This window comes from Mchenga conophoros, linkage group LG2, assembly GCF_057382185.1.
Source record: "Mchenga conophoros isolate Kocher_MC1m ecotype Shallow Benthic linkage group LG2, M_conophoros_male_GT1.1, whole genome shotgun sequence".
Taxonomy (NCBI): domain Eukaryota; kingdom Metazoa; phylum Chordata; class Actinopteri; order Cichliformes; family Cichlidae; genus Mchenga; species Mchenga conophoros.
In genome coordinates, this window is record NC_140527.1 from 1,835,453 (window position 1) to 1,846,658 (window position 11,206).

General features: G+C 41.9%; 1 protein-coding gene across 1 annotated transcript; it reads right to left on the reverse strand.

The window, feature by feature from the left end:
• Nucleotides 1–2,308: 2,308 nt before the first annotated feature.
• Nucleotides 2,309–6,798, reverse strand: slbp (stem-loop histone mRNA binding protein). Its single transcript, XM_085282439.1, has 8 exons — nt 6,364–6,798; nt 5,297–5,440; nt 4,738–4,851; nt 4,561–4,632; nt 3,846–3,968; nt 3,583–3,738; nt 3,386–3,494; nt 2,309–2,941 (listed from the first exon to the last, which is right to left on the reverse strand). The coding sequence occupies exons 1-8, from the start codon at nt 6,420–6,422 to the stop codon at nt 2,882–2,884; spliced, it is 837 nt and encodes a 278-aa protein (XP_085138565.1). The 5' UTR covers nt 6,423–6,798; the 3' UTR covers nt 2,309–2,881.
• Nucleotides 6,799–11,206: the final 4,408 nt, after the last annotated feature.

Here is an 11,206-nt window from a genome sequence, read left to right on the forward strand (position 1 = left end):
GGTGAATCCAAAATAATACATGATGTGCATACATCCTTTCTTCACAGTCACCTTTGCAGTGCTACTCATTCATTTGATAAACTCTTTACCATAATGGATTATTTTGTAGTGAAGTTATTTTCCGACTGATTTTGCCTTCCCTCAGGCTTGGTTGTCTTTGAGAGCATAATGACAATGAAGTGTAAGGTGATTGGTATGTTTGTTAATTGCCATTTGGTCCCTTGTAAGTTATAAGTGACCTGTATAAACCTCATATTCTATCAGTTGATGGTGGTGGTGTACTGCATCTGGTGCAGCCTCCTGTTGAGCCAGACCAACATGCAGTTGTGAGTAATACTCCACAGATTATATGAGTGTACAGTAGAACAGCAATGTTGTTTATTTCTTTACTACAGGAAAATAATGAAGAAACATTGACAGCTGTTACAGAGGAGGAAGCAACAGAGACACTTTATGAGGTTTACATCTTTTAATACTTTGTGTACAGGAAACACAGGTGACCAATAAAGCCAGTTGAACAAAAAATCTGTTTATTCTTCTTTCAACATGTTGAGGTGATGGGTCAAAAGAAATGATTGTGACATATGGTGTCTCTGACTGCTCTTCCATCTTGTATGTCCGTGGGAGGGTCAGGATGTTCATGGTTTGGATCACTGCTGATGTTTGGTTCAGAAGGACAGTGTTCTCCTCTAATTGTGGCAATGTTGTGAAGAATCACACATGCCACAATAATGTCACATGCCCTTTCTGGGGTGACCCTGAGTCTTTGCAGGCACTGGAACCGGGCCTTAAGCATTCCGATAGTCATTTCAGTTCTGGCTCTTGTCCTGCAATTAGCCAGATTATATCGCTGCTGTGGGCCCGGTTCAGGGTCAGGGTAAGGGGTAAGCAAATAGGGTAAACATGGATACCCCCTATCACCAAGCAAGTAGCCAGTGAACTCTCCTAAGACAGAAGGATACACTTCAGTTCAAATGTCCCTGAAGCAATTGGTCTTTATATATTTTAAAGTATTCTCAACTCACCATGTCCAAATTTTGTGCTCAGTGTACATTCACGGAATATTTGTGAGTCATGGACAGAGCCTGGCCGCTTGGCTTCCACATTTGTGATAATGTTGGCAGCATCATATATGATCTTCACAGTGCAGAGAACACAAATTAGCATCCATTACTATAATGAAATAATTTGTTAGTTTGAAATGCTACAGGGAACTATGTACCTGTACATTAATGCTGTGGAAAGACTTCCTGTTCACATAGTCTCCTTCATTTACTAAAGGAGCAATGATTGGAATGTGAGTGCCATCTATACAGCCAATCACGCCTGGGAACCCTGAAAATAAATGTAAAATTTAAGTAGTAGTCCAAGTATCACCACACCATAAATTACGTTTTGGTCATCCTGATACCTGCAATTTTGTGGAATCCCTCTTTGATGAATCTTGTGGGTCTATGACCGGGGAACACCACAAACGGGTACAGGAGACGTTTCAGTGCAACTGTAACATTCCTGACTGCCCGACAGACGGTAGCCTTGGAAACGTGCTCAGCATCACCAATATTATACAGAAAGCTCCCGTTTGCAAAAAAACGAAGTGCAATACAAATAATATGTACAGAACTGAGAGCATGTCCGCGATGTGTCACATGCGTAATATATGGCCTGAGGATGTTATTCAAATAAATTATAGATTGTGCTGAGAAACGGTAACGTTCACACAGAAAATCATCAGGAAATGATAAAATGTCCAAACGCGCTCTGATCACTCTCTCCCGGCGGAGAGCTCTGCGGAGAATTTGGGCTTCACGATCTACTGGCTCTTCAAGGAAGGGGCACGCCATGTCTGACACTTCCTACAGTCAGGTTTCCGACAAAGGGGCGGAGACAGTCAGGGTTAGTTGTAGTAAACCTGCTAGGGGGCAGGTTAGCTTCACGGAGTGTGTCGTCATAGTGACTCACTGAGGCTTCATCTGAACTCGCTTTGTGAAACCGAAAACCCAGAGTTTTCGTTAACTCAGGGTATACTTACTCAGAGTTTGCACTAAACCGGCTTCCTGAAACAGGGCCCAGTGCCGGGCAGTTCTGGTTATCTATACTCTCTAGCATACAACACTGGTTATGTGTGAGCTCGTACAGTATTCCAGTTCAACACACATTTTCCACTAATTACTACATCAGCTGTGTGAAGTGTGTCAGAGAAACTCTGGTTTCAAAGTCACTATTTAAATCTGTGGCATGCTGTCCAATGATGGACCAAGTTTTCAACAGTTTTTAGCCAAAAAAAAAAATTCACAAAAAAAGAAGAAACATTGATTTTTCTTGTTTTATTTATTTGTTTGTTTTTTTATTTCAAGTTCTATTAAAGATACAGCAGTAAGAAACAATTACATTTGTATTAAAACAAAAAGCCACAGCCCAATATTTCTCAAGGATAACTCAAAACAACATCATTGCCTCCGTTTCTATTAAGACGACTCCTCCGAGTTCAGACAGTTTCTATGCATCTGGAATCTTCTCAGGTAGAATATGAGAGACGTAAGCTCGCATTTGCACAAAACTAGATGCACACTCCAACAGGCCTCTCACTGGTACAGCAAGTGGGGTTTTTTTTGAATACCAAATTCTGAACCATGCGTCGTTAAAAATGTAAAATCTTGTCATAAAATACTCGGAACAGATAAACTACAACAAATGGCCCAAACGATGGATGGAGAAACATATGGTGAAAACAAAACTCAATATTAATAATAATCAGTGACTACCAGCCAAAGACACAGAGTGTGTCCACACAGACTCTTAGCTGGCAGCTGCAGCAGTTTTTTCTGAGTGGACTGTGTGAAGTCGATGTGGGGGGAGGACTGAACCATTCAATAACAAGCTATGCAATATTAGGCTCTGCCGTCCTTTGTACTTTGACCGGAGTACCGCAGTCTTCATCCTGAACAACACAACACAAACAATATCATTTAATACAGTGTTTGTAAGGGTGGCTTTTTCATCTGTGGATTAAACTTTGCACAACAAGTAAGGAGACCTGTGTTTGCTCCCATTGGACAGCCTGCTTGTTTCACCTTAAATGGGCCACATTTGCCAGAATAAACCAGAATAAACAGCAGAGTTGAGCAAAGAGAAAGCTGAGCAAACACGCTTCCTTTCTTTTTGTGCCAAGTTTACAAGCAATCCCACCATCATCATCATCATCATCATCATCATCTTTATTTTCTTAAAAACTGATGATCGTCTAAACAATGGACCAGATAAATATTTAAACCAAGGTTCCAGAAAGATTCAGTCAAAACCTCTGAATCAAACGCTACGATTGTCAGTCGTCAGCACGTGTGGGCCTCGACATTTCAGCAGCACCTCAGTGACTTCCACTCACCTCCACTGACAGGCTGTGTATCGGCAGCGAGGTCTGGGTGTTCTGGGAGTCAGTAATGGTTGGGAAATCTAGTTCAATGTCCATTACATCATCAAGGTTGAGCTCCTCACTGGTGGGAGAAGGAGAAATATACACATCATACATGAGGACGGCCAGCAGCTGACTGACGACGTGCAGAATGTGTACGAGTGTCTTACACGACATCGAGGGTCTTGTCCTGGCCTTCCTCTGCAGGGGGGTCCCAGGCGTGTAGTTTGACCTTCCACAGTTTGATCTGCTGGTCCCAGGAGCGACGACTGTACTTCCTGAACTTATTGGGAGTTTTTGGATGAACGCCTGGCTGACGCATGTGTCTGAAAAGAAGAAACACGAGGGTTAATGCTGACCAGTGTATTACACACACCAGCAGCAGGCAGGCTTTACACTGGATGCTCCACAGCACGCGTCTCTGTCGACCTACTTAGGAACTTCTTTGATGTAGCGGTCGTAGGCCAGCGTGTTCTTGCCATAGTTGATCTGTTTCTGTCGTCGTAGCAACACAGCTTCATCGGTTTCCATGTTATCTCCCTCTCTGGAGTCACAGCTGCAGCACACAGACACATTTAGTCCCGTGCACACAATACAAAAAGACACAACTCTAACATTCAACGCGACAAGAGCCCGACTTCCTTCATAATGATTTTACTCGTAAATGATTGTAAACACAAAGTTTCCAAAAAATTAAAAAGTTACTGTCGTGTTAAACAAGCCTGTGTTACCGTTTAATGAACAAAACTCGGAGTTTTTACATTAGTAACGAGCTCAAAGCCGTGACATGGCAGTTAAAGCGATGTTTGACACGTCGTGTTTCAGCCTCGCTGTCACAAGGACAGAAACCCTCATCGTCTCATAGCAGATATGATATTTATCGCATCATATTCTGATGCTGAGCACTTTACTTTTTGTTACCACATAACTGAGCTCCATTAGTGCAATCTGTTTTACCGTACTCGCTGCTTTGATTTTATTTCATGTTTCCATCATTTTTGGGATGAATACATTTTGTCTTGCCTTATTTAATGGTAAAACTACATTGCACACTTGTATAGCTGCAGGTGGACATGTGGTTTGAGAAGCAAGTGTTCCATCAGTTCGTGAATATTCTGAGTTTAAAGGTCTGTGAGAGAATGAGATACCTTCCAGACGAGCCAGACGAGGCCCTTCTCTCCCTCTGGGTGAATTCTGCCCCCAGTATCCTCCTCCTGTAACTGAACACAGTGCAAACAGTGAGTCTGCAATCCAAAACAGGAAGAGAGTATCTGCTTTCATGTGCTTAAAAGACACCTGAAATGATGCAGAAACTGTTTAATTACCGCTGCATGTCTCTGTGCACATCCCTCCTCATCTCATCGTCCTCCACCTGGCTGCCCCAGTCAGCCTGCCGACCACAGCGGGACACTGAGCCTGTGCTCTCTGGTGTAGTGAAGCTAGGAGGACAATACCACAGGTTACACACACACAGGGATGTTACTGCTACAGTTCCAGCAGATGTCGTGGCCACATGTTGGTAATGGAGTCAGTAACCTGATTTTTAGAGTGGTTCATTAGCAGAGACTGGCTTGCTTCACTCAGTTATAGTGTAGTTAGATTTTTTTAAACACTACCATTCAAACTAAAATCATTCTAATAATTGTTTTTCTTTTTCTTCTCGAGCCTACACTGGAGTTTGGATGTGAACTACACAGACCAATGAAATTCTCACACTGCACGGTCTACAGGGCCATTGAAGCTGTGGGTTTTTGGTCCAGTCTGAAACATTTCCCCAACAAACGCCAAAAACCCACAAAGCTTCAGCCGCCTCGTGGCTTTTCAGTTACAAGTCCGCTGCCTTACATGTTTATCACTTTCCACATTAACTGATCTTACTCTCACCTAGTATGTCTGCGATCAGGGTGTTTGTAGCTGGAGTCGGTGTGTCCGTTCCTTCCTCTATCGATATCATCTGCCTCGCTGTTGCTCCGCAGGCTCCCATTGATCCCCCTCTTCCTGCAGTGGGACCACCGAGATGGGCCAAAGCTACACAAGAAGACACAAAACACGTGCAGATTTAAACATGCTAATTCATTCTTGTTTTGATATTAGATTTCTGCAAACACGTCTCAAAAACATTCTCTTCTGTGTCAAATTAGAAAAAATTAATCACGGCTGTTAAAAATGCAAAAGCAGCAAATACATGCATGGACTGCAAACACACGGTGGGACGCACGGTCCCACGCAGGAAAGCACTCATGATCGTTTCACGTCTCCGTATTCAAAAATGGCAAAGCTGCACTAACTGTTTCAAAATCCGGGAATTTCTTTTAAACCTTCTTAGACAGATTAAAGTCTAGAGAAGCTGAACTGTCTTCAATAATAAATGGTTAGTTGAGTACAGTGGGTAAAACTGGAGCCATACACTTCCTTTAATAGACTATTTCTCCCGCCAACTTCTTCCGATTGTGCGGACCATCATCCATCTGTGACTCTTGTTTTTCCTGGAGGGCACTTAGGATTCTAATATCAGACGTTACAACTACAGCTGTTAACCACCTGTCACGGTTCATCCACTCACTTGTGTGTTACACTTAGCATTCACAGTCCACAATGTACTCGAGCGTTAGCTTTAGCAGTTGTCTGTATTTAACGCCTTACCGTCACCTTTTTACCCGCACTGTTAGCTAGCGTCACTGTCAGGTCCACTGTTCACGACAGACCTGCTACAGACTGCTAGCTTCTACGAGCTTAAAGAAAATAAGGTAACCACAGATACTAGCAAGAACACAGCGTGTACTAGAGTCACGCGGGTCCATCAGGTACAACAAATGTTTTTTAGCCTTCAAAATGTCCAGATCATCTTTGCAGACAAAGGTTAAGCTAATCTGACGCAGTGGCTTCCATTTAACGAACACAGACAAAGGTTTAGCCGCTAATGACAGACTGAGGCGGGAATGTAAACAGACCTTTTTTCGTGCTCGATGTTGTGATCCTCACGTCGCCGCTCTTTGGTCCAGTCAGACATGTTCTCGGTTAAAAAACAAGACTGCGTAGCAGGAGACTTCTTTGTGCTCAGCTGGGAACTTACAGCACCTACAGTCTGAAGATACGCGCCAACTCTGAAAGACGCGCGACCTCAAACGAGCCAATTGGTCACGTGGCCGGAAGTAGGAACGGAGGAAGACCACAGCTGTCGAATATGTGCTGGGCTGAAAGAGTGTGCTCACGCTGTGTCTATGGCGTTATTTTTGTGCAAATAACGCCATGTGTATCCCCCTCTGGCAATAGTCGTGCGGTTTTCTTGTGGCCTCTGGTATACACAGCTTCTCTGAGCTGGCTCCAGGATGTTTAACTGCGGATGTGCTCGATCGACGAGTGGCCAGAGAAGGGGCGGGTCTAAGGTGCTGCGCTCCGCCTTCTTCTTCTTCTTCTTCTTTATATGGTTGGCAAACAGCAAAATGACGCATTACAGCCACCAACTGGTGTGGAGTGTGGACCGAAAAGACAAGAGAAAAAAAATCAAATCCTCCTGAACAAATGGGTCTGCCTTAAGAACCAAAACACAGCCTGATAACTTTCACTTATAGAGTTCGTGCGAAATAAATCAAGCAAGTCCAACTTCACTCTCATATCGTCCAGCTTTTTGATCAGTTGTCTCCTTTCAGCATCATACTTAATGCAATAAAACGTGTTCTGTTGTTTCCTGTTCCCTACTGCAGTCACACTCCCCTGTACAGTGTTTTCCTATTAAAAACAATGTGCTATTTTATTTATTTATTTATTTTTAGAAAGAGGGGCAATACATATTAATGAACATTTTAACAAATGTAAATATGCCAGATTACAGCCTTGGGCTAATTTCCATCTGCAGACCCTCTGGCAGGTTGGTGTTAAACACAAGTTAGTAAAAAGATACAGAGACACTATTTACAGGTCATGTGACAAAAACAGTGATCACATTATACTAGAACAAACAATGACGAGGAGAGTGGACACAGAGGACAGTATAGATAACAATAACGGAAACACATCAATTATATTGCACAAACCCCAGTATTGCACATGCCCTGACTGTCCTGATACTGCACTGACCCATTACACTAACAGTTGTTTCCCTTTTTGTAATACACTAACTCTTTTTCACATCCAATATAAAACATGATTATTAAACATAATCACATGTTTGTGTGTCCCTCAGCCGCCCTTTTAGGTGACTCATAAAGATGGGTAGACTTGTACTTCCCTCACTGACAGTGGAAGACTATTCCAGAAGCTCACTCCCTGATATGACAGAGCATCTGTGAAAAGGTGCTCCGTCTGAGTGCCAGTTCACAATCACCTCTAACAGCGGCTCGAGTCAGAGTCGAGACCCGGCAACACTGCTAGACTTTTGTTTAACAAAATCACTGATTGGTGGAGGCGCCAGACCATGTATAACTTTGTATAATAGACAGGCAGATTTAAATAATTTGAAATTAGTAAAATTTAAAAACTTGGATTTTTCTAAAATTTGACAATGGTGATATGAAAAAGGGGTTTTCATCTAATATTTTCAATGCTCTCTTGTAGCACACTTCAATTGGCCCAATAGCAGCAAAGCTCGTATAGCACCAGCTTGTAATACAGTATTCAATATGAGCCGGTATCATAGAGTGCAGGAATGTAATCGCTGCTGTGTCTGTTAATGATGTGCAGATATGTCTGAAGTTCTGTATATTAACATTTACAGTTTTCACTACTTTTTTAACGTGTTTTTAAAGGATAATTTAGAGTCTAGTAGCACTCCCAAACACTTAAATTCCTCAACATTAATTAGTTCTTGTGCACCCAAGCAGACTTTTACTGCAGCCACAGTTGTTTTAGGTTTACTGAAAAACATTGATACGGTCTTTTTAACATTAAGGCACAGGCATGAGTCATTCAGCCATTTTTGTAAATCATGTAATGCCAGTGAAAGCTGATGGGCTGCATCATCAGCAGTTCTGGCTTGTGTAAAAATTACCGTATCATCAGCATGCATATTCAAACCAGTGTGTCCGAATCTAAGTCGAGATATAACCATGTCAGAATGTGCCATTTATAAGAAGCACGTGGCAGCAGTTTAGTCCACAGAGATATCATGTTCATATGGTGGAAGAGTTCGTAATGCTGTAGAGAGACTGCATCACAATAGTTTCCCCCCATAGCCCATAAAAATAATTACATCTTACTGTCTTATATTTAAGTGCTGTGATCCGGTGGAACTCCATTCTGCTGATATCATTCCGGTAAAAGCTTTCCTAGTTGTGACATTAGACAAATTTAATTAGATGTGCATTCACCAGAATCTCAGGAAGCTGTGACTTTACATTTTGTGACTTAGAACAATAAGGTCCTGCAGTCCCTGATTCTGATTATTAGATTTGGAGCAGAAGGTGTCAGGTGTTATATTACCAGTGTCATTTAATAGGTGCATCATATACCAGATTCTGTTCTCCTGCCAGTTTATTTAGCAATAAATCTTTATTCCTAAATACCACATATCTACTGTTCCACAGTGGTGGATTATGAGGGCTGAAGTTGCTTGTAGATAATTTCAGTATAATAATTATGAATGAAATTAGTCTTTGTGTTTTTCTGTCACAATCACATCTTAGAAGAAAACTCGTGACCCACGGCTTCTTAAATATTCAGTTAATGATATTAAACATCAAACTGTCTGTTTTTAAAAGAAATCTTAGCCATTTTATTTAAATGGTAACATTAATGCACTCGACAATAATGACTTTCATTCCTCTATTTACACTCTTTATTTATTATTGCTTTTCTAATGTAGTGCATTTTTCTAAATTAAGTGAAGTTAGCCTTGTTTATAGCTTTTACTGCAGTCTTGGAAAGTGGCCAGGACCAAACTGGAGTCTTCAGATGCATTCCATCTTTAGTAAGTTAATTATGTCTATAACGTTTTCCCTAAATCCAAGCAACTCTGAGGAAAGACTGGAAATTAAATAAAAACTCATTTAACCCAACATTGTTTTTATTTATGTGCACAGGAGCTGTTCAATAACAGAAATACTGATGTAAATAGTATCTAAAAAAGACAAATCCAAAGCACACACATGACTGTATTACTATAAACTGTTACAGTGAATGTCTGCACGCCACAGTAGCTTGGAGCATTTAAAGCCACAGAGCCAGTGTTGTTGCCTACAGCTTGTCACAGAGTTTTGTCATAGCGCTGCTGACTCAGCCTCCTGGAGACGTTGCTTTCGTAAGCTCCCCTCCTTTTCCTGGGAGGTGCTGGTGTTTACATGGATGTGCTCGTGGTGCTGGCTGGGCTCTGTACCAGTACTGGGTTCCTCTGGTTTCATACCTAGCTCTGTGGTCGGCATGAAGCTGGACACTCTGGTGACAGTGGCAGAGAAAAGGACATTAAAGAAACTGCTGGACATTATGAACAATGCTGGGCATCCTCTGCACACGGCCATAAACAACCAGAAGAGTCTGTTCAGTGACAGGTTGCTTCTCCCAAAGACAAGAACTAACAGACTTAAAAACTCCTTTGTCCCACACGCCATCAGACTGTTTAACTCCTCTCTGGAGGGGAGAGGGAGGGGAAACAGGAGGACAAAGGAGGGGGGAACAACTAAGCTGTAGTGCCTCTTCACCTCACTGTACAATACCTTTTGTGCAATACTTTTTGTAAATAGTCAACAGTGCAATAGACTCAATACTTGAAATGTGCAATTCACTTGTATTTTTATTTTTATTCCTATTTATTCTATTTATCCCCTTCGTATATTTTATTTATGTCTCTGTATTTATATATATGTGTGTGTGTGTGTGTGTGTGTGTATGTATATATATATATATATATATAATATTCTGTAACTCTGTAACTTCTGTCGGTGCTGTGCTTTTTTGGAAATCGAATTTCCCAGAGGAACCCACCCGAGGGATTAATAAAGTTCTATCTAATCTAATCTAATCTAACCTCAGTACCATTTGGGAATAAGGGAATGCAATGTTGTATTGGCCACAAGGAGACTGCCCATTTCACTAAAAAAGTGGAAAAGAACTGTTCCCTTTCCATTTGATTTACTATTGTCCTTCACTTTGCAGACATCAACACGTGTATTCCACCTGCACACTTTGTCTGGGCAGAAAGGCTTAAAACTGGCCTGACAACTTCTCTGAAGTTTTTTTGTTTGATTTGGAGGTTGTGAGGTGTGAGTTGATTGTATTGTGTCTTGCTGAGGCCATCATCTTCATGATAGCGGTGCTACTGCATCAGGTCTATGAATGAGTATTACAGTCTTCAGGACTTTTGTGCCATGCTGGGGCAGCAGGTGGAGGGTCGCAGTAATGTTGTGGGGACGGAGCTGGACTCCCTTAGGGTGGTGTCTGAGAGGTGGATAAGGACAATGGTGGATAATACCTCCCACCCACTCCATGATGTGCTACAGGAGCACGTTCAGTGAGAGGCTGAGATTACCCATAATGCACCGCTGAACAACACAGATTGTAGCCACCTGAATTCTGTTTTCTTACCACTCATGATTCAACTGCATAATCCTAGGTATGGTGGCTGAAGAAGGACAATCAACTCTGGCCACCATTCATCTGCAGTACATGTAGGTTGTCAGTCCACCATTTACCTCAACAGTCAATAAACTTTTATATGATGGCAGGACTGTTTATCAAAGGGAAAGTGTGACGCTTAGGAGCCAGCTAGCTGACATAATGTTACCTTTTAACCACCTGTTGTTGTTATTTAGCCGTCTCGTTGTCATCTGTCCAGAGAATAAAAAGCATGTTCATGCATGTTTT